Source organism: Pyrus communis, chromosome 15, assembly GCF_041283825.1.
Source record: "Pyrus communis isolate YQ-2024b chromosome 15, ASM4128382v1, whole genome shotgun sequence".
Classification (NCBI taxonomy): domain Eukaryota; kingdom Viridiplantae; phylum Streptophyta; class Magnoliopsida; order Rosales; family Rosaceae; genus Pyrus; species Pyrus communis.
This window is the reverse complement of record NC_142579.1, coordinates 25,470,766-25,494,411: the sequence shown is the minus strand read 5'-3', so window position 1 is coordinate 25,494,411 and position 23,646 is coordinate 25,470,766. Positions and strand designations below refer to the sequence as shown.

Below are 23,646 nucleotides of genomic sequence, written 5' to 3'. Positions count from 1 at the left end.
TTAACAAAACAGAACTCCCTAATAACGCTTGCTCTCAATTAAACTAAAAACCCCTACAAGAACTCCCCCATAAACTTAGAACTCCTCGGATTATGATGAGTCATTTGAGCCAACAAGAGATCCAGCAGCAATGACATCTTCTACATGGGCATCTCTTGTGCGGGCCACTACTAAAACCTTCTGCATCTTCATCTTCATCAGAAGAATAGGAAAATCTGATGTGTTTGCCTTTCGAGGTAGAAGTAGAAGAAACGTGCTGATGAACATTGATGGTCACACCCTTTCCTTTAACAGCATAGATTGATGCCATCTTGGAAGCAACAACACTTGAATGGCTGGAGGAAATAACAGTATGATAAGACACAGGAGACGGAGTCATGGGACGTAGGAACAAGTTTTGGAGGATGTAGAGACGGCTTGGGGACAAACAATGGAGGATTTAGGGAAGTTTAACTTAGAGATGGTGTGGAGATCGAGTGACTAACAAGTGGTGAGGACACACATTACATCGCTTAGGTTCATCACATTTCTGTCCAAATTCTTAGTGGTTCTAAGACAAAGATCATCAGGACTTTTTTAACACCAGCATGTTCACACAACTGAGTGATCAGACAAGGATGAATGGTAGACCCTCTCTGGTGGGTTCAAACACGTTTGGACTTAGATAAAATTGACTTGAAAATCACAAAGCAAAAAGGCATAGCACAGTGAGTTAACATGGCAAACAATACTCTGGTTGACTTAACGGTAGGGTTACCATTCTTCGACGTTCCTAAGACATTTCTACGGATAAAATCAGACCAAATCCTATATAAAGGTTTGAGGCGAGACTTTGACACCTACCCTTTGACGAGTGGAATAGATGGATCAACATAGGCTTCACGATGGTAGGCACTCAAGACATACTGACTAGTTGCAACATTATATTTTGATGACATGAAAGCAGAAGATGGATCAAGTTCAAGGATAGTACAAATGATAGACGGGTCAAAAGCAACCATAACACCATAAACATAAACAACCCTACCCGACTCAAGAAAGTTCGACGGAATATTAGAGTAAAACTCTTGAACCATAGAAATATTGAAATTGGGAGGAAGAAAGTTTACCTTATGAAGCCTGTACTGTTTAACGAGGTCATCAGAACGGATAGCGTCAGCCAAGGAAAGATCATCCCAGATGATTTGTCGTTCATGCACGACTTTCCGAGCAGCCACTGTAGAGAAGAAATTCTTGGCTTGAGTGGATGAAAATATGGGAACTTGATTTCCAGTTGCCAACTTTGGAGGAATTCCTCACAGTCTGTGATCGAGTAAAGCAACGAGAGGGCTAAGCACGGGCAATATCAGTGTTTTCGGCCATTGGTAAATGAAAGTTTCCGGTGAGATGGATTTAGAGTTTGAAAAACAAGGAAAGGAAATCAAACAAGGCAAACGGCACAAAGTGAGGTATGGTAAAAACCTAGATAGGTTAGAGAAGGTTGAAACCTAAGACACTGTGGAAAAGTGTAAGCCGTACTATGAAAACCAATGGATGAGATGCAATAATTAAAACAGACGACGCAAATACGAGAATACCCTTAGTGAACCTCATGTTTCTGATTAGATCACGTGACTAGTCAGAATGTTGAAATTAATTACAACAAAAGTAGTTAAGTGCAACAAGATGAAACCATGAGAGAAGATAACACATAAACATAAGAAAACACGCCACAGATACAAAACCTAGTACCATTTGAGCTATAGCCAACTGAATTTTAAGAGAAAATCCAAGAATAAACAAATTCAATAACCAAGCATCCAAGACAATTTTGATAATAAATATTCGACAAAACAATTACATTTGAAAGGAATCATGCAATGAAATACTTCAAAACTAAATTTTTATGGATACACAATGAAGGCACAACACAGATTAACACTTGCTCATACCACATCCATGATGTGTCCATGTATGGGAAAGAGATTGATGACAACCCATGAAAACTAAGTTTCACGCAAGTAAGCAAGGATTTGATTCAAAAGCTAACCAAACTTTTAATAACCCATTGAGATTAAGTCACAATCCTCACAAAAGAAATTAACCCAATATCTAAACACAAAACTACTCACAATGAAGAACCAAGCTCGGCAGAACTTTTGAGATGGCAAATGTGATACGGAGCACATGACCATAGATATGATTGGAGAGAATTGCATTTTGGCAGTCCAAGACACATTTTGACCTTTTCTTGAGACAAAGAGAAATGAATTGAATTTTTCATGACATTGCATGAGACAATACTTTTGAGAAATTTTCCCTTCTCCCCTTTTTGAACCTTTGATAACTTTGCTCATGAGTGAATAGATTGAAGCTCAGATAAATGATTTTACTTTTGAGATGGTCTGAGCACAATGAAAGACACACTAGGTGGTGTTTTGTACTAGAAAAGTCACTTAGCCCAATTTATAGAGAAGAATTGTCACTACACCTCAATCAAGACCAAAGTAAGCCTAACCCTTAAATCAACAAGAGTGCTTTTGTCAAATGAAACAAAGATTTTTCACAAACTATTTGACATCACAGAGAAGGAATTAAACAAGGTTAGTCTACAAAATGCCAACATGTGAGATAGTTAAGAAATGCACAAAGTGACAAACAGACTCAGTTAATTGACAAGACAGATGCAAGAACAGGAAAAGAGACATCAAAAGGTTCTCAAGGTTCTCAAGTACATCAAAAGTGCACCTGGACAAGGTATTTTTCTGCCTTCTACAAGTTATTGCAATTAATGGCATTTTGCAATGCCGACTGGGCTAGATGCAAGGATATGAGAAGGTCAATAACGAGTTATGTATTTTACTCGGTCAAGCACCAATTTCTTGGAAAACAAAGAAACAAACCACTGTATCCCGCTCCAGTGCAGAGGCTGAATACAATTCCATGGCCACTACATGTTGCGAGATTACATGGTTGAAGAACATCTTGAAAGATTTGAGAGTTATCCATCCACAACCTGTCGCATTCTTTTGTGACAATTAAACGACAATACACATTGCTTCGAATCCAGTGTTTCATGAACGAACAAAGCATATAGAGATTGATTGTCATATGGTAAGAGAGAAGGTTCAAGGATGAATGGTGCATACAGTCTACATATGAACAATTGATCAGCCAACTGACATATTCACCAAGCCGTTGAGTTCAACATAGTTTGAAACACTACTCATCAAGTTGGGTGTCATTAACATACACTTCGACTTGAGGGTGAGTGTTAAGGAAGATATCTCAAATTGATGAAGTCAATATTGTATAGTGTAATTAGTTATTCACTTACTTGTTTAGTATTTGATTTCCCTTGATTGTAGGATTCAATAGAGGATCACAACTGTATAGCCTCTATAAATTGCTGTAACCCAATTCTGTTAATAATACGAGAAGAAGAGTTTCAGTCACTTTGTAATTCTTTGATATTCATTACTACTCAAAGAAGAAAGGAAAGTTGGGAAAAACATCGTAATGGCATATTTCTTTTAGATAGATACCCTACACATTATCCTAGTAATTGAAAAGCATGATAAATTGGAGGACCAACCAACCGTGTCCACAAACACAAGATAGGATTGTACCGGCCAATAATCCCAACTCATCCAAAGCACTGGTCGGTTGGGATTGGACCTGGAATGGAGCCATTCTGAACGAATTGCAACCCAAACACCACCAAAATGGAGAGCAAGGACAAGTAAGACAGACATTCAATAGCACCCAACAGTCCAAAGGGTCCGTTGGGCAGACCAGACCCGGTTTTGGTTTTGGTGTACAAGGACCAACCCACAATCCCCAGGACGGCCAAATAGCTGACACCTTCGAGTGCGTCGATTGAACCGCCCGGTCCAGGCGGCAGGCCGCACCCGGTTGTTTTGAGGGTGTAAAAGGACCAGCCAATCACTGGGGTGGAGATTAAGCCTCCTGCATTGGCTACTATCTCTGCAATGGTGGGGGTGCTCTCATCGCTGCTTTCCCTTGCCTTGGCTGAAATTTTCAGGGGAGACACAAATCTGGTTGTTGTTGTTGTTGTTCTATCTCTAGCATTGAAATTGTGAAATGGCTTTGGTAATAATGAGGTGGATGCTGGAGAAAGTAGCAACATACTTGAGGTTTAGAGAGAGAGAGACGGTGTTTTGGTGTACTTTAGAGAACCAATTTCTGAAAAATGGAAGGGTGGGAAATGATATTAGCTTTATCCAACCGATATAAATTGGGGAAAATGGTTGGTTTTATTTCTTGATTGTAGCTCGATTTTTATTTGATTTATTTAATTCATTAATTAAAAAAAGAAAAAGAAAATGAGCGCAAGAAAAGAAAATGAAAATGGTGTATAAAAATAATCTTCTGTGGCTTACACAGTGGAGAAGAGTGGCTTTAATTGTTAAAGGTTTAAACAAATTTAGAAATGTGAAAAATTAGGTGGTTATATGTCCCTTATTGAAAGCGACCCGAAACTACAGTGGCATGTTTTGTAATTATCTCTTTCTTTCTTCCATTCATTGCTAGCTCGCCCAAGCCGCTGGAAAGTAGAAGCAGGTTATGAAATGCTTGAGCTTCGCTGCGAAGCTGCTTTTCTCAGCAGCTCACACAATCGCACGTGAAAGCTTGCAGCTAGCTTTTGAGTAAAGCCGTCAACAAGTTCAGCTCAGGAGCTTATGACCAACAAGCTTTATCTTTATAAAATGCTAATTTAATTTCGTCGCTCGGTACTAAAGTAGCACCTGGGTCGAAATACTCCATACACCCAAGTGCATCATATTTTGCATACAACCAAGTGCATCATATCATATTTTGCTGCACTCTTGCATATCAGATCGACGCCTCTAACATTAGGTCTCCAATCCCATAGCCACATGGGCATCACCCACCCCACAATCATTGCCACCTGGAACATTACTCGGACAAATCATAATTCCACGTCACCTGTAAATATATCAACAAATAAACGAAAAACCCAACGCACATACCAAGACTCGAAGCCTAAATGCCAACATAATATACAAAGAGATACAAGGACTATCTACAGAGGGCTTTTACAATCCCCTCCCCACCATTTTTTTTTTTTTTTTTTTTTTTAATTTGAAACGACGACCTGGTTGGACAAACGAACACATATCCAAAAAACAACAAATTTTCAAGTCTTCTTTTTCCCTCCAACTCTCCAATTGCTCTTCCCTCCTTCCATCCCAAACAAGAACCCCGCATAACTGTCATTTGAATAACATCCAGCAACGGCTACATGGTTCACCAACGACTTTTTAAACATCCTTAACATTTTATATATGTTGTTTGTCCAACATCTCAGGAAAATCCAAGTCTATTAACAACCAACCAACCAACCAAATCTAATCTAATCTCTCTCTACGAGGTTTCTCTGTTTTTCCAAACTAAGACAGCAAAACACCATCAACAAAAACATTAAATACTGTCACCAGATTGATGATTACTGACTCTCTGTCAACGATGCTTCTTCGAAGACTTGCTGTACTCAACCACGTCATCATCTTCCTCGTCGTCCTCTCCATTGTCGTCTGAATCTGCATCTCCATCTCTCTTCCGCTTGAGTTGCGATGATGACGAGGGGGGTAGCACCTCAACTTCGTCATCTTCTTCGTCTTCCACTTCTTCCTCATCGCCATCTCCTTCTTCGTTCCCAGGGTCCATGTCACTGCCCCCAGCATCTTCTTCCTCCGCCTGTGCTACCGGTTGAACCAAGTAACCTGCTCCATAGTCCTCTTCCTGCCAGCCAAACATGACTCCATAAGTTGATAAATTCAATAATTAACAAAATAGATGCTAAAATTCATACGAAATAAGTAGTCATGTAATTGCAGCACTAACAATAAATCTTCCAACACATTAAAAACAGACACCACATTGAGTAAACAAACAAAATCAACCCTTGTATAACCTATCACTCTTTCGTATTGCCTGGCAAGACTATAAGAACACTACTATGAAGATCATCTGCGTCAAATATTCGACTTAGGAATCAAAATAGCTGGAACATAAGTGCGCCACACAGAAAATCTTAGAACAATACTCTAAATTCATGCAACTAGACACGGGGATAATTGGCTGCAAAATCAACAAATACGAGTACTAACATAACAGCAGTCAGAAAACAAGAATAATACGACTCATTAACATTTTAGCGAACTTCAAAACCGTGATCAAAGTCCAATCAAAATAAATACATCTTACCGCAAAAATTTTAAATAAATCTAAAGAAATAGAGAAAAAAGGGTCTTCAAAATCTATCGTAACACCTTCAATTTCTTCGTCCACAAGATATAATAACGCACAATCACTTGGAAAATTCAAAAGAAAAAAAATTCCCCATTAAAACAAGCAGTCCAGCAAGATATAATAACACATAATCACTTGGAAAATTCAAAAGAAAAAAAAAATCCCCATTAAAACAAGCAGTCCAGCAACACTGGAAGTACACGACACATAAGATAAGGCACAAAATAATGGTTTTTCTAAAAAAACAAAAAAACATTGTAGCAATAACACAAAATAAAAGTGCGAGGTTTAAAGGCATACTCTTCCATTTACCTTAAGATAACAGAAATTTTATTTTTGAGAAATCTTCCAAAACTTTATAACAAAAACAATTACCTAAGAATAAGGCAAAACAGCCTAAATCATAGGTTTGAAACTTTCACAATATGCTATAAACACACAAAAGCACAAACATTATCTCAATATTTGAGCAGACACTCCAAAGAAGCAACCTCATAAACCTACAAGAAAACCAATCGACAAGTACACATAGATTTATGCAGAAAACCAATTTCAACCAATATGCACAAGATGCTCATAGCATAAATAGAACAGCAGCCATGTTTCTCCACTCCTGTAATCTACAAGAACATCATCCATAAACCGTTAAACACAGCCACAAAAATCAATCAATTAATAGAAACAAGAAGCAAATAAAATTATAGCATCCTGTAAATATAAAAGCAGACTACCAAGATTTAGAATTTAACAATGTAACAATGTTATTTAAAGGGATCTCTCACCTCTTCATCACCATCCTCATCCTCAAACTCTCCATCTTCCTCTACTAACTGCTCTTCCTCTCCGGTCTCGCCATTATCATCTTCATCTGCATCATCATCCTCCCCTTGCTCATGCCCATCAATCTCTCCCTCCGTGCTCGTCAACCGCCCTGTACTCTCCGGCTCTGCCAAATCCCCTTCATCATTGTCCACCTCCTCTTCCTCGTCATCTTCATCATCATCGTCGTCATCATCATCCTCATCATACTCAACCCCATCTTCCTCATCATCACTATCCTCAATCTCATGAACTTCCACCACATCGTCATCCTCGCCATCCTCATCGATTTCTTCACCAGAATCATTCTCATCATCCTCATCGGGCTCCTCCTCATCCTCATCGCCATCTTCACCAGTCGCAGCAAACCGGAAGCCGTTCTCAGCCGGGTGATTCACTCCGTTCACTCTCCCCGCAGTCACCGTCTCCTCCTCATCCGCATCACTCTCTTCATCCTCATCAACATCCACAACTCCCTCAACCGCCTCACTGTGCCCATTGGTCATCTCAAACGGCCGCTCCTCCCCGTCAATTTCACCACTCCCAGGATCATCCTCCTCGTCCTCTTCATCCTCCTCCTCATCATCAGATTCCGGCCTCTCGTTCTCATCCGCGTCCATCTTATCCAAATACTTCAACGATTTAATCAATCCAAAAACTCTAGATCGATAATCCTTGACGTGCGTGACCGGACACTCATACAGATCAAGCGAGACGAGCCTCAGCTGCGCCAGCGGCGCGAGATCCTCGACCTGCTGAATCCGATTGTTTGAGAGGTCGAGATCCCTCAGCGAGTCCAGTCCGGCTTCGACAAGGAATTCAAGGCCGCCGGCGATTCTGTTATCAGAGAGGATGAGCTTCTGGAGATTTCGGAGCCTCGGGAACTGCTCCAGGGACGAAACGCCGACGTTTGCGATTGAGAGGTGCTGAAGGTTCTGGAACTTCTCTAGAAGGCTCGGAGGGGGCAGGCGACCCTGGACACACTTAACGGCGCCGTCAAGGGTTAGGGCTCGAGCGGCGGCGTGGTCAGTCTGGCCCTCTAGCGCTGTCTCAACGGCTCGCTCCCAGATCTCGTCCATCAAATTCGAAACCCTAATTTATTTCATATAAAGGACAAAAATACAAAATTTCTCCCTAATTTTTCTGTTTTTTTCTATCATATATTTTCTGAAAAATCACTGGAGCTACGATTTTTCAATTCCCGGGAAGAACAAAAATGGGGAGGAAAACTGAAACCCTAGATTTATCCCAAATCATAGATTCGAAGAAAAATAACGACGCGAATCCTAATCGTTTTGTCTCTCTGAGCCGCCTTAAAACCCTAAGCTTTTATATGTACGGACGGACTCTTCTGCAAGTAGGAGATGCTTCAGGAGCAAAAACAAGCAGAAAAAGGACCAAAAATCAAATTCCTCTCTCTACCTCTCCCTCTCCTCTCTCTTTCTCTCTCTACCTTCTCTCTCCTATTCGTATTGGGCGAGTGGGTGAGCGGGATAAACCTCTAGAGGGGGCTCGTTGGTCTTTTGTCCTTCGTGGCTAGGGTTCGGGGGGCTGAACCTACCCGTATCGAAAAATAGGGGGGCCGTTGGATGTTGAAGGCACGGATCGGTGACGTGGATAAATAGACGGTGGAAATTGTAGTTTGTTGTGTTTGTTTGTATGGGGAGAGAGAGAGAGGTAGAGAGAAGAGGAGAGAGGATTTCGGCTCCGCATGAAAGAAGACACGTAACTGCTGAAGGAAATATCAGTTAGGTTACAGATATGCCTATGTGATCTGACCAAATTACTTGATTGCCACGATGCTTCGTGATGGAGCATTTGCGTTTCATGTCGTAATTTCCACGCCGCTTTTGTTTGTTTCCTAATATTTATCTACGACATGCTTTTTATGCTCGTTTTAACGTGGTAGTAAAACACCACATCTTTTGGTAAAATAGTGACGTAATCTTAGTTTGTTTCAGCTTGTATTTGTCATTTAACTTTAATTAAATTAGAGTAATAGTCTTTCAACTATACATTTATTATCATTGGTCTCTCAACTAATCAAAACATATAGTTATAGTCATTTTCGTCAACTTTGTCAAAATGAGTTATGTTGAAAGGACCATTGCTACAATTGGTATAAGGTTAAAGGATCATTGTTTCAATTGTGTTAATATTGAAGAACTATTTCTCCGGTTAGAATAAAGTTGAGGGACCATTGATACAATTTTTCTTATTTAATTCTTGCCCATTGATTTAGCCTCATGTGTATAACGTAACTCATTTTGACAAAAATTTTAACAGAGTTGACGAAAATGACCATAGCTGCACGTTTTGACGAGTTAAGAGATCAATGATAATAATTTTTTAATAAAATAATCATTGCTTTAATTAAGTTAAAATTAAAAGACTATTAATACAATTTACTGTTTTAATTTTACGTCGTCTAATATGATATTGTTTTTTTCAGTTGATAAAAGCGTGACATGAGTTGGACTAACATGAGCACAATATGAATCATATCACGCATTTTTTTATTTTTACGTTCCTTAAAAAAAAAGATCAACTTGTGACTTCACTGTAATAGTCAACTCTTTCGGGGAGCCGCAAATACTAACAACTGCATTTAATCATATGACACAATTGAAATGATAAGAAAATCGAATGCTTAGCCGAGTTGGGAGTGTCCTGTTTCTCACTCAAATACAGAAGGATTACGACGATCATTAGAAGGAAGTTACATCCGTAACGTTCAAGGCTATATACAGCAATCACGCCACTAGGCCTCCCCACTGTGTCTGCCACTTTCACTTCCATTTTGTCCACCGCTGCTTCTAAGCTCGGTATAACCAGGTGCCAGCTTCGGCGGCAGCACATACATCACAGTTGGAGAACTTGATGTAGATGGGCACCGAAACTGCCTGGTAACTGGACATGCACCTGAACTTGGGGGGTTTATAGTATGAGTTGGATTAGGCTGTTGGTTAGGTTGGGGCTCGTCCGTGTCCATTCCTTCCACACCATTCTCATACTTTTGTCCTGCCGTCTTTAGATCAGAAGTCCCATATGGAACCTGGGATTGCCAGAAAGTAGTTGATTGATTCATCGGACCTTGAGAACTACCTTTACGCTCACACTCTTCTTTACATACGGGTGGTGGAATGTTCATGTCTAATCCCTCGTTTGGCTTGTTCGGCTTTCTTTCAAGCAGCTTTTCTCTGTCCAAATAAAGTGGTATATCAACAAAATCAACTTTAGACGATGAAGAACGGCCTGAAGCGATTACAGTGGTAGGGAATGCTCTTTCTGGAGGAACTGCAGGAGTGTAATTAGATGGGAGCAAGTCATCCCAGTTCTCCAAGAGCTCCTTGTAGACTTTTCGGAGAGTAACTTCAGTAAGACCAGTCACCTTACAAATCTCTGCCTGAGTTTTTCTCTTGTCTTCAAGCTGGCAGGCTAAATATATTGCAGCTGCGGAGATGCTAATGGGGTTCCTACGCGTGCAGAAGCACTTGTTGATGACAACCTCTCCAATGTGGGTTGCCAGTTTCTACAAGAAAGTATGTGATCATGGACTTCATCAGGAGAACAACTCAAGTTCAATACTCTCATCATAGAACACAACAATTTAAGTCACAAAAAGTCAAGTTCAAATCTGTAGTCCGTATATTGAAGATATGTGTGCAGGTGAAGCAAAAAAGATGTGGCTTTGGTTATGAAGTATAACACAACAATTTAAGTCACGGAAAGTCAAATTCAAGTCCGTAATCTATATATTGAAGATATGCGTGCAGATGAAGCAAATAAGATGTGACGTTGGTTAAGAAACTGTAATGTTATTTACACGGTTATTAAAAATGTGCCTCAATTTAGCTTTCAATTACACTGGAACTAGCCAATCAAGACTAGAATCCAGTAGATATTGGTTTGAATAGGTGTTGTGAGATAACACCCTTTCAAAACTTATAACTCCAAAATCTGTTTTTGTACTTATTACAGAAAAACAAAATCTTTTCGATTGCACATACAATGCCAGTGCTACATTTCTTTCCTTCAGTAATCATCTAACCATACAACAAGAACGCATATGCATCCAGAAGACTCATTTCAAGTGATGTAAATTCAATGAGCAGTCCAAGTAGCGAATTCAGCATCGAAACAAAAGGTACCTGAGCAGATTTATTGAGCTGGAGGAGAGTGCAAAACCGCGGCATATGCACCGATATCGAATTGCTGTTGATGGGCTGACTAAGCTGCAGTGCTTCTCCAAGTATCTTAATGTACTTGCCAATTTCTTTCTGGGGCACATTTGCTGCAATGGAGATTTCCTGCAATACAGAAATCAAAAGCGATTCACAACAACATCCATAACCCGAAACAACCACAAAACTCGAAAACGCATCATCAAAATCCAGACTTTTAATAAAAAAAATCAACTCAAAACGCATCCAATTACAAACCCAATTAGCACTAATGAGTGAAATTACCTGGAGGGTTCTGGGCTCTTGGGCCTCTCTGATAGCCTGGACCAGAGCAGCAGTCGCCAGAGCTTCAACGCTGCGATTCCGCAAGCAAGTGGTGGAGCAGCAGTCCCTGAAGAGCTGAAACGCGTGGTCCGAGATGTCGTTTTCCAACCCCAGAATCGAAGCGACATCGATGATTTGCATGTAGGCCCTCAGATTATCGACCACCACGGTGGACGACGACGAGGATGTGGAGGAGGAGGAGGTGGATTCGAGGGTGCGTTCCAGCTCGGCGAGGTGGCCGGAGAAGGAGAGGGAGGAGCGGAGGAAGAGGGGGTTGGGCTCCAAGGCCCAGGTGGAGAAGGCGGTGATGAAGCCGGTGGGCAAGAAGGGGTCTTCGTCGTCGGCGTCGTTGGGTTGCTGGGTGTGGGGGAGGGTGGGGAGGTCGGAGGTGACGAGGCAGAGAGGGTTGTCTTGGGCACGGAGGTGGAAGAGGTGGTGGAATTGAGATTGGCGCTCTTCCACCACACGGCCGCACGACGTGCACTCCGTTATCGAACGACGGGAGTTGGTTGTCGTCGCGCACCGTGCTTGGCCGGTGGAGCAGTAGGGGCACCTCATATCTGTGGGGTTTGCGAGCTGAGTGTGCTGAGTCCGCCGCCCAATTCTTCAAAGATCACTCTTGCAAAAGGTGAGGTAAGAGCTTTTAGTGGTGAATGTGAATTAAAAGTGTATGAGTATTGGTTGTTAACTTGTTACAGAGCAATGAGTTTTTTTAGCACCTTTGTTAAAATTTTCATTCAAATAAAGGGTTTAAAGAGGTAAAAATTGAATAGAAGTTTTAACAGAGTTAAATAAAATAACTATTGTTTCACATTATAATTGATTTAGAAATCAATACTCATTTTAGTTCAACGGTCAAAGTTTCAATTGGTCAACATTAAAAAACTATTGCTTTGATTTTCTCTACAAAAATTAATTTTATGAACAAATAAAAAGTAAATAAACGGATACAACATTGTTGTTTAGCAAAGAATGAAATGTCCATGACAATAATCAAATAGCTAAACAATTTCTGATCTACCAGCTTATATTATGAGATTAAACTGTGGCGTTAACCCAAATATTTAACGTTTTGTCAACCTAGTAAAGTTTGATTCATTTGTGAGTTAATGACACATTTGAATCTAGCGTAAGAATTCATTTCTCATTGCATACAATTACAGTTACACATGTATGCATAAACTTTTGTTTTGATGAATTAGATAATTAAATGACTTAATTACATGTGTGTGTTATCAATATTTGGTACATTAGTTCCAATCAAGAATGGAAATTGAAACACTAAAAACACATTTATTCGTTCATTCTTCATTCTTAATATCCAATTTACGGGTGAGTGACTATGTCATTCTCCACTTTTGATAACCTTTTCGTTTCGATGGTGTATGTAGATACTTGGTAAAGATTTTGTCGATGGGGTTCATATTTGATATCAGGATTCACCTTCAAAGTATCAAACTTTGGATCCCACTGTAATTCAATCAATTCTGTCAAAGCATCATGTTGAAGGAGTAATGCTGACATTTTTAAGTTTACATGAAAAATATGCTTCAGAAATTCCGCTCACTTGAATAATTGAATTTATAAAAATAAAAACGAGAGAATATCAAAAGCAAAATTCCTGCACTCTGAACTCATCTACTCTAACACCACACACACGGCAAGACTGTGATATCCAAAACTGGAACATTTAAGAACCTGATCAAATATATAGTTTTGCCCTATGAAAAACATATCAAGAACCGAGCGTGGCCGTGCGCATCACTACCACTCGACAGACTCTGGGCAGCACACAGTCGTAAATGCAGGATAACGGAGACTTGAACGATGGTCCCCAACATTAATCTAGACATCATCGACCACTGCCCGTAGAAGTCACCAGTTCTCTACCTCTCTCTGCTTGCTTCAAAGTCTTACTAAATTCTCGTGCGCTCTGATAGAAAAGGACGGAACATGTTAAAACTTACCATGCGTAAACAGATTGCCATTCTAAGATATAGACATCTATAAAATTATTTGCAGATATTAAGGAACCAAATAGCAAGGCTTGGTTATATCATCAGGGCACATGCAAGGAAATGATTCCTTAGTCAAGATCAAGATGTTCATGCCAAGAAACTAAACGAGTAGGTTTCATACATAGGTTGAACTTCTGAATTAATTATTCACATCAACCGCACGACTATGTTATCTTATGAGAACATGTGCCATTGTTGTGATTGTGTTGGGCATGACACAGGAATACAAAGACATTCCTACAAGAAATTGCAAAAGGACATAGTTTATGACTCCAATTACAATTGACATTATCCGATGATAAACAATACACTTAACTGCCAAGATCAATCAAAATTCAATGTTTGGAAAGCTATCTAATGCTTATTATGCTTTAAATTATAGTCTTTACATAACAATATATCATCTGCTGAACCAGTAGAAAGCATCAATTTAACATTTGAGGCCTAATTTGTCCCTTAGAAAGCTAATTCACCACACCTATGCTGTCATGCTTAACAAAGTGTTCAATTCCGAGGAAATTGAAGCAACATAACATAATTTACCCAACGAGAAAACTGAACTCAGTAATCTGTCATCTCAATCACATTTTTCTGCATTTTTCTCCAAGAATGTAGAATCAAATTTTTGGGAGGAACATCCTCATCCAGACATATCTCAACATGCATTAACTGGAAGGGAGTGAATCTCAGAGTCCTATAGCCAAGGAAAACAAGGATGTAGATCCAAGAAGGTAATCGCCAGCCTCTCACCCTTTCCAACTCTAAATAATTCCCACCACCTCTCAGCTTCATTTGCAGAATGGATCAATTTAATGCTTATACAAAGGGTAAAAGTTCTTGGCCAAGTGGCTTCTGCCTTTGGTCAGCTGACAATCTGGGGTTGCAACTAAGTCGGCTAAGGAAACTAATGATGTACAGATATAGATCCAACTAGGTAATTGTCAGCCTCTCACCCTTTCTGACTCTAAAATAACTTCGATTGCCCCTGAGTTTCACTTCCAGAATGGATCAAGTTAATTCTCATACAAAGGGTGAAAGTTCTTGGCAAGGAGGGACATTTTGGCTTTGGTCAGATGACAATCTAGGGTTGCAACTAAGTTGGCTAAGAAAACTAATGATGCACGAATGGATCCAACTAATCTGTGGTTGCTCATCTGGGTTTGCCACTCGCATACAAAATGGATTCAGTTAAGCTTCATATAAAGGGTGAAAGATAATTCTCAGAAAATAGCTTTGGTCAGCTAACAATCTGTGGTGAAACCTAATTCTTGTTAACCACGTAGCAACCCAGATTCCGTAGGCAAAATGGCTATTGAAATTCCACAGCCAGCCAATGTGGCTAGAAGTCCTGTTTGTCACTCATCCTAGCCTAAATTTCGGCACCTAATCAATTGAAAACCGAATTCAGACATTGACCAGGGCAATCTCAAGCAACTAAGGTCACTTCGGCACCTAATCAATTGAAAACTAACAATGACAGATTTCGGTTGAACTCAGACATTGACCAGGACAATCTCAAGCAACCAGGTCAGCATGTTTTCAAGTGCTCCCATAAAGATTAACCTAGAAACAATTGATAAAAGACCAACACAAAAACTGATTATCTAGCATAAGTCATCAATTACCATCCTAGTTCAATTGATTACGATGCCAGGCTCAAGCAATAACGCCCAATACATCGGAGCATCCAAATCTAAATTCCTACTTAACGCCACCCAATCTTCAAAACAATGAAAGCAAAGAAATTTTGAATTAGTGCTGCTCTGTTGCTTCCTTGGTAAGCAATAATCATTAACAGGTTAAGCGGAGATGAGGATGCTTCGTTGGATGTGTGGGCACACGAGAAAGGATAAGATTAGAAATGAGGATATTCGAGGTAAAGTAGGAGTAGCCAAAATTGAAGAAAAGATGAGAGAAAATCGTTTACGATGGTTTGGACATGTGCAAAGAAGGCCTACTAACGCTCCGGTTAGAAGATGCGACTACGAGACAAAGGTTTAGGGCCGAAGGGGTAGAGGAAGACCTAGGAAAATTTTGGAAGAGACTAAGAAAAGACTTTTGCCTTGAGCTTCGGTCCAACCTCACCTACACTTCTACACTCCACCACCACAACCCTATCCCCTTCGACCTCCTCATCACCGACATTGAGCGCCGCCGCGGTTATCGCAAGTGGGATCAGCATAATTTCTATCATGCCTTCAACGTACTTTTTCTTACTAATATCATTTTTAGTTTTAAATATAAAAATAGTTTTTAAAGTTAATCCACATGTCGTTATATGATTGTATTTGTGAGACCCACATGGCGCCAGATCATTACACTAACAAAGCAATTGACAGATTTTTCACGAAAAAACTAAAATGATTCACGACGGACAAATTCAAAGAAATACTAAAATGATTCATGACAGACAAATTCAAAAACACTACTATTGATTATCATTCATTATTAAGGATCAGGTTAAGAAGTTACGTCAATGTCACGAATCATTTTAGCTAAAAAGCCTTTAATTTATTTGATTGTTAAATTTGAGGATATTTGTGTCTATTTAGGTGGAATTTTGAATATATTTAAATTAAACTAACCCATAGCACTAATTAAAAAGGCAATGCAATGTCCAGCTAACGAGCAATGTAGCTTGATTAAGTAATCATAAAAAAAAATAAAAATAAAAAAAAAAAAGACAAAGCATAGGGTACTCACTGCAGATTGCAGCGGAGGCGGATCGAGATCCACAGAGACAGAGCGGACGGACATCTTAGCGATCTCGGTTATGGCTTCCTCTCGAACACCAGGGACGTCACTTGTCAACTCCTCATAGGCAGCCTCAAAAGCTTCCTGCCAGAACCTCGGTAATCTGATCCGACGGCTATTGGTGTACACATCCCACATGTGCTTCACCACCTTCTCCCTCCCTTCCATTTCCTACACCACCACAAAAAAAACCCCAAAATCCCCATTAACCAATCAAATTAGAGATCCAACCAAATCGACCCACAAAACAAAAACAAGAAAATATCATACAAGAACGTCGAGATCGTCGTGAATGGGGGAGTCGAGGTCGTCGGAGAGGCGGTTGAGGTTGCCGGCGGACCACCGGAGCGTGACGGTGCCGGTGAACATGGACCAAAACGCGAGCAACAAAATCGCGGCCAAAGCCCAGAACTTGTACCTGCCTTTCCCGAGTATTAGACCCGAATCCGAGCTCTCCTTCTTCCCGCTGCTGGCCGCAGTCGTTGTTGGAAAGCCGTCGCCATCCTTCATTGCTGATTAATCCCACGCAAATTGAGTTTAATTTAAATTTAATCGCCCAAAAATCTTAATTTCTTTTTGTTGGTTTTTATTCTATTTTTGGAATCTGGCTGTGACTGTTGTACTCGCTGTGCACATTGTGAGAGTAAAGGATCCAACCGAAGCAGTGTTTGCTTTCCTGGTTGGATTTTCTGTTTCAGAGAAAGAAGGTGTGGAATTTTCATTTAATTTAAATATATATAATATGCGGGCCACCACAATTTTCAAATTTTAATTTTGAATAAACTGTAAAAATAGTGTCTTAATTTTAGCTAAATTGAAACAATGGTCTTTCAATTAAAATTCCATTATTATTGGTCTCTCAATTCATCCAAAACGTGTAGGTGTAGTCTTTTTCGTCAACTTCGTCAGAATTTTGTCAAGATGAGTTATGTTAGAAAGACAATTGCTACAATTGGGTAAAATTGAAGGACCATTACTCCCATTACGTTAAAGTTGATGAACTATTTCACCAATTAGATTAAAGTTGAGGGATCATTGATTCAATTTTTCTTTTTTGATTTTTCGTATTTGCCCCTGATTCATCCTCACGTGCATGGCACGTGATTCATTTTGACGGAAATTCTAACGGAGTTGACGAAAAACTATAGCTGCACGTTTTAATGAGTTGATGGACCAATCTTAATGAATTTTTAGTTAAGAGACAATTGCTCCAATTAGATTAAAATTGAAGAATCATTGCTACAATTACCCTTTAATTTTCGGTAATGTTGACATTTATTGGGATGGGCTGTTGCGAGAGAATTGTGGCAGTTGGATCTGATTGAGATATCTACTTTGTGTAAAACTACAAGAGAAGTTTGGAAAAATAATCAAATTTGGATCTCAAATAGAGTATAACTACTTTTTTAAGTTCATAATAAATATAACCAAAAATTGATATGAAACTCTTAAAGAGCGTCTTCAGCGTACTTGCAATTGCCCTTAAAATCTGGTTCAATTTCCATCTGCCCAAAAAGTGTTTGCTCCATCAATAAGAAAAATGGGAGGCAATTGGATTGAAGGCAGGTGTCCCTTCAACAATTGCAGGGCTTGCGCTTGAGTGAAAGCCCATCAGATAAGGTGTGGGACATCCCCACGTGAAGCCCAGTAGACTTTGCCCTTCGGACGGATAAACTTGCACAGAGATAATTACTGTGTAGAGTGAATAATGCGTGGAGATGCTCCAATATATCATTGAAATGAGGTTTTTTTCCTTCTTTCTTTAGAAGAACCAAAGCAAAATTAAAATAAGAATCGGGTTAATCGTGTGTACAAGAAAGTCTCGGTCTGCCTCTGAGTGCCTTCAACCTCAACTTCTAAATCTTGTATTTCCTTCTCCTTCTCGACAAGAAGGTTGTTTGTCTTTTGCAGTGCTTATCGTACTCGAATTGCTCTTCCATCACTCTTAGTTGCTGGAGTGCTTCCATATGGAGCGCTGCCCTTTCCTTTTGCAGTCTTGTGATCATGGCCATTGCTTGATCTGAAAAGATTGCAGAAGCATTGCTTTCTTCCTCCAACTCCTTATACAAAGCGCTTGTTGATTGCTCAAGCCCTCGAGTGGCAAACAACTGTGACAACAAGACCTTCAAATCTTCACAAATGCCTTCCTTTACTAACAAGAAGCTTATAAGTATCACTAAGTTCTAGACACCTCACCTGATCTTCATCTTAATTTTGCCTTTTGGTTCTTTTTGGAAAACCTCAATTTAAGGTTATATTAGTACTTTTGTGTTAAATTTTGGTTATAATTATTGTAAACTTAAAAGGATGGTTATACTTCTATTTGTGGTCCAAATTTTGGTTTTTTTTCCCAATTTTCCAAACTAAAAAGGACTTATTTTCTCCAGTACTATGTTATATATTTATTTCCTTGAAATGAAAATTTTCATTTGTATAAAAAAATGGAAAATTCATAAGTTGACCAAGGAAAAGAAGAATTGAAATGGAATCAAAGTCTACATTAAGATGTATCTAGTCTCAATTAACAATAATAAGTAACAAGTCTCATGTGGTGAGTGAGCTATACTCATTTTTCTCGTTTCTCATTCCAATCCTTCTCCAAGACGCCTTCTTGAATTCTTTCACTTTCTTTAATCTTATTTCTATTGCTGATTTGAAGGACTTTGGTGCGATTGCCCATTTATTCTTGATCAATTTTGCCAAGTGACAACTCTTAATCACTAATATGCGATTCTTTTCCGCTATTATGCACAGTTGGATCAGTAGAGATTGACTCTTCCCTGAATCCTTTCTTTGTTCTGCAGGTTCTTAATGGCTAGATGTGGGTGGATTCAATGATGACACAACTTCAATTGGTGGTGATAGTTATGATTAAGGGTGGTAAGAAATACTCAAAAAACCAAAATTGTACGTGTGGAGCCAAAAATAATTAAGAGGCGACACGTGGATTTTTAGGTGAAGAGGACAAAATTACTCTCGAGACATACCGGATTTTCTACATGCTCGTGGAGAATCATCTATCAACCGAGTCAAGAGTGTCTAAAATAGGTTACAAGTTCAAATTTATCTCATCCATTTTTACTCCATATCCTCTACAAGGAAATCATTTCATAACCTTCAAAACAGTCCCTATAAATTAAATTAATCAGGCTAATTAATGGATTAATTCCTAATTAATCCATTAATCACCAAATTAATCACCATTACACCCCAAAAAACATCCAAGGGTCGGCCATTCTCTCTTCCAAAGAGGGCCAGCCATGCTCTATAAATAGGACTCCATTTTCTTTGAAAGGGGAGGTCCACACTCTTGTAAAACTCCAAAAACTCTTCTAATACTTTTTCTCTGTAAATTCTAACTTTGGCATCGGAGGTTCTTCGGCCAAAGCCCCTCCCCCACCTCATTCATCTTGAGCGCGTGAGGCTTTTGGCCTTGACCTAAGGTGTTAATTGTTTTGTAGGTGCAATTTTGCACAAGATCAAGAAAGGGGAAATTTGCATCCACAAATTGGTGCTTTCATTGAGAGGAGAAATACACACTTGTAGAAGACTCGGATAAAAGGTTTTTCTTCTCTATTTTCTAATTTTTGGTCCACTTGTATATTTTCGTACGTTCTTATTATTAGAATTTTTTATTTGCAAAGATTCTTTGATATAACGTAAAAGAGAAGTACAACGGCTAGAAATTTAGAAAATTCAACAAGTGAAAATTCCAGCATTCAAGAGATAGGACCACGGCGATCCACGAGGCTAAATATGACAATAAGTGGAGCGGCACCACCACCATGGGAACCACCGCGGTGGCTACCACAATAGCCATCCGTGGCGAGGTCCATGGTGTCACCACTACCATGATAGCCTACTCTTGCAGCCCAGCCTGCTCCCGCCGAGCAGCCCACTCTCGTGGCCCAACCTGCTCCTACCGAGCAGCCCACTCCAATGGCCCAGCCTACTTCCGCGGCCCAGCCTTCTTCCGCTGGGCAACCTACTCCCGTGGCCAGCCTACTCTAGCGGCCCAGCCTGCCCCCGTGGCCTCCCAAGTAGCCCAAGTCGACCCAAAACTATCTCAACCATTCGGACCTACCATCAAGCCGGGGGCATTTTCACCACATTTCTTCGCGGATTTGACATTTCTCAACTCAAATCTCGCGCCCGGAGCTTACCACACTTCCATTGCTTAAAGAGACACATTCCTTCCAAGCTCTTCCAATCCAAATGATCAATAACACTTGTCTCGACAAGTCATAGAGTTGATGAGCGCACTTGCACAACAAACAACCTTGGTGAATCAACTCTTGCAACCCACCGAGATCCAACGTGCCCTGGACGAGGTGTCCCTAAGTAGGACAAGGGCAGATAAACCTCTCCACCAGTGTCTAGGCAAGCAGCCCATCAACCAGCCACGATCCGAGCGTTCTGGTAGTTTACACTCCCGCTTGAGTCCTTGGGATAACGTATATTTTCATCTTATCGCACAGAGGAGCGTATATTCCCGATCAAGCCTGTGGACGAGCATACGTTCACGGTTGAGGTCACATTCCAATTATCAACATGGACAACCTTCCAAGCGAAGTGTTTATTCATAACTAGGCTCGCAAAGAGTATTCTTCACCTCACATTGGAATAGGCAGCATGGCAAACGGAGAAAAGCAGTCATTCAATCCGACTCAAGTTCAACCGGTAGCCTACGAGCAGCCCATTCGCCTGCCAGGAATGTGCCACATGCATTGCAGCCGTGACATAGACGAGTCAAGCATAGAGAAAAGCGGCCTAAACCCATAGGTCACGACCAGGGGCAGCCGAAAGTTCTACTGCCCTAACAGAGGCAAATTCAAGAAGAAGTTGAGAGGTTCCTAAATGAACGTTTGCGCAATTTCCAACGTAACAAGGCTGCTGACGATGTGCTTCAACGAGACATGACCAACATAAGCATGTCACCATTCACGAATGAGATCGAGTGAACAAATCCACCTCGTGGGTTCACTATGCCTCACTTCATTTAGTACAAGGGAGACGAAGATCTAGATCAACATCTCAAGCACTATCGCAGTACCATGATCCTCTATAAGAACAACGATGCGCTTATGTGCAAAATTTTTGCCACAACTCTACAAGGCGAGGCACAAGACTGGTTTTACACTCTACCGCCGCAGTCCATCTGAAGTTTCAACGAACTTTCCTTTGTTTTCACTAAGGAGTATTCGTCTAACCGCTCAATCAAAAGGGCATCCGACCATCTTTTCAGCATCGTAAAAGACCCTTGGGAGACAATTCGCAACTATATCAAAAGGTTCAAAGCGGAAAAGGCCAAGATTGTTGGCTGCAACGAAGACATAGCAACAGAAACATTCAAAAATAGGCTTCCCACCGAACATTCTTTATTCGGAAAACTGATTATGGGAGAAGAACTAATCCTAGTATCTTCATATGCTTTGGCAGAAAAGCATGCACTATGGGACAATGTTAAGCAGTCTAACAAAAACGAGTCGGAAAAGAAGCATATGGAACATTCGTAGACTAGAGAAGACTCAGCGCTTGAAACATTCACAAAGTTCACAGTTCCAATCGGCCAAATTCTCCACAAGCTCAAGAACGAACCTTGGTTAGAACTGCCGCCACCCATGAAAGGCGATCTTACCAGGCTGGATCATACAAAGTATTGCGCATTCCATCAAGGACTGGGCCATACTCCCAACGGTTGCCTGAACTAGAAGAAGTACCTTAAGAAGCTGACAAATGAGGGTCGATGCGACGAGTATCTTGACAGGTCAACAAAACGGCCTACACAAGCAGGGGAAGTCTCCATCACCCCCTGAACCTCGTTTGGTTTTTTTTTTCCAAATAAGTTCGAGGTCTCAAGCAGCTCGACGAACAAGGCTTCACAAGCTAAAGATTATCCAGTTTGTTATGCAGTTTCTACCTTCCGGTATAGTTGATTTATTTCTTTATTCTCAATGAAGATTCGAGAAGTTATTCATAAGCCTGGCTCAACTGCTGCCCACAACAACTGCTAAAAACCCTTTCTGGGTCTGCTCTCCAGTGCGAGAGGATAAACTAATTGCTCTCCAGTGCGAAAGGGTAAACCAATTCCCCGACATCCATATGGGTCTACTCTCCAGTGCAAAAGGATAAACTAATTGCTCTCCAGTGTGAGAGGGTAAACTAATGGCTCTCCAGTGCGAAAGGGTAAACTAATTCTCCGACATCCATCTGGGTAAACTCTCTAGTCCGAGAAGGCCATATAGCTTAAAAGATCGAATGCTTAAAGATCAACTAGGCAACAAATGGTCAGGGGGCAGCAACCACTTTTGCACTTAACAGTTCACTCATTTGACACTTCATCTTTAGCAGCTTTGATCTTGGCAGCTTTATCCTTGACTGCTCTATCTACGGCAGCTAAGAAATCTAACTCAAACAGTTTCCTCATTTTTGGCAAGCAGCCCAGACATGGCAACCCAAACCGTTGCCCATGCCATGCCACTTCCTCGGCGCATGCCAAGCCAATCCTTGGCTTCAATCAAGTCGAACAGCATAAGCAATGGCCCCTGCCACACCACCTCTTTGGCCTATTACAAATCGACTCCTGGCCCCTGCTAGCCGATGTGTTGCACCACCCCGACGGCTACCCCTTGGCAGCACTTCCCAAGAAGAAGACAAGGAGAATTAAGTGTTCCTTACATCGGTGCGGCGCGAAGAAGACGAATAAAGCAACGAAAGACAGTCATTTGAACGGGCAAGTGTAGAAGATTGCTAGGGGAGGGGGAACGAATATCTTTTAAGCTTTCTCTCTCTTGTAAGGTAGAATAAATCGCTCTCCAAAGTTGATTTAACAATCCACTTAAGGTGGACTTAAATAGGCTTTGAGAGAAATTTATTTCCTTTTCCTAGAATGATCTAATTTCATATTAAAGAGGGAATCTACATCAAAATAGGAAGCAGTCTTAAGTTTTCTAGAGCAAGAAGATCTTTACACTTGCTGCCCTTTCCTACGAGCAGCTCAGCAGGTGTAGGGGCATTTTTGGAGCCAAAAATAATCAAGAGGCGACACGTGGATTTTTAGATGAAAAGGACAAAATTACCCTCGAGACACACCGGGTTTCCTACACGCGAGCAATGGAGAATCATCCATCAACCGAGTCAAAAGTGCCCAAAATAGGTAGCAAGTTCAAATTTATCTCATCCATCTTTACTTCATATCCTCTACAAGGAAATCATTCCATAACCTTCAAAACCTTCTCTATAAATTAAATTAATTAGGCTAATTAATGGAT

At 40.5% G+C, this 23,646-nt stretch overlaps 4 protein-coding genes across 4 annotated transcripts; all 4 read right to left on the bottom strand.

Annotated features, from left to right (window-relative positions):
* Positions 1–3,411: 3,411 nt before the first annotated feature.
* Positions 3,412–4,230, bottom strand: LOC137714528 (uncharacterized). Its single transcript, XM_068453750.2, has one exon. The coding sequence runs from the start codon at positions 4,127–4,129 to the stop codon at positions 3,626–3,628; it is 504 nt and encodes a 167-aa protein (XP_068309851.2). The 5' UTR covers positions 4,130–4,230; the 3' UTR covers positions 3,412–3,625.
* Positions 4,231–4,923: 693 nt separating this feature from the next.
* Positions 4,924–8,933, bottom strand: LOC137738117 (acidic leucine-rich nuclear phosphoprotein 32-related protein). Its single transcript, XM_068477743.2, has 2 exons — positions 7,059–8,933; positions 4,924–5,766 (listed from the first exon to the last, which is right to left on the bottom strand). Exons 1-2 carry the CDS (start codon positions 8,172–8,174, stop codon positions 5,485–5,487), a joined length of 1,398 nt encoding a protein of 465 aa, XP_068333844.2. The 5' UTR covers positions 8,175–8,933; the 3' UTR covers positions 4,924–5,484.
* A 793-nt stretch (positions 8,934–9,726) lies between these two features.
* PBRP (plant-specific TFIIB-related protein) lies at positions 9,727–12,270 on the bottom strand. The gene is made up of 3 exons (XM_068486848.2): positions 11,565–12,270; positions 11,247–11,405; positions 9,727–10,627 (listed from the first exon to the last, which is right to left on the bottom strand). The coding sequence occupies exons 1-3, from the start codon at positions 12,159–12,161 to the stop codon at positions 9,857–9,859; spliced, it is 1,527 nt and encodes a 508-aa protein (XP_068342949.2). The 5' UTR covers positions 12,162–12,270; the 3' UTR covers positions 9,727–9,856.
* A 784-nt stretch (positions 12,271–13,054) lies between these two features.
* On the bottom strand, positions 13,055–17,076 carry LOC137716913 (uncharacterized). The gene is made up of 3 exons (XM_068456267.2): positions 16,646–17,076; positions 16,325–16,546; positions 13,055–13,536 (listed from the first exon to the last, which is right to left on the bottom strand). Exons 1-3 carry the CDS (start codon positions 16,883–16,885, stop codon positions 13,456–13,458), a joined length of 543 nt encoding a protein of 180 aa, XP_068312368.2. The 5' UTR covers positions 16,886–17,076; the 3' UTR covers positions 13,055–13,455.
* Between the last annotated feature and the right edge of the window lie 6,570 nt (positions 17,077–23,646).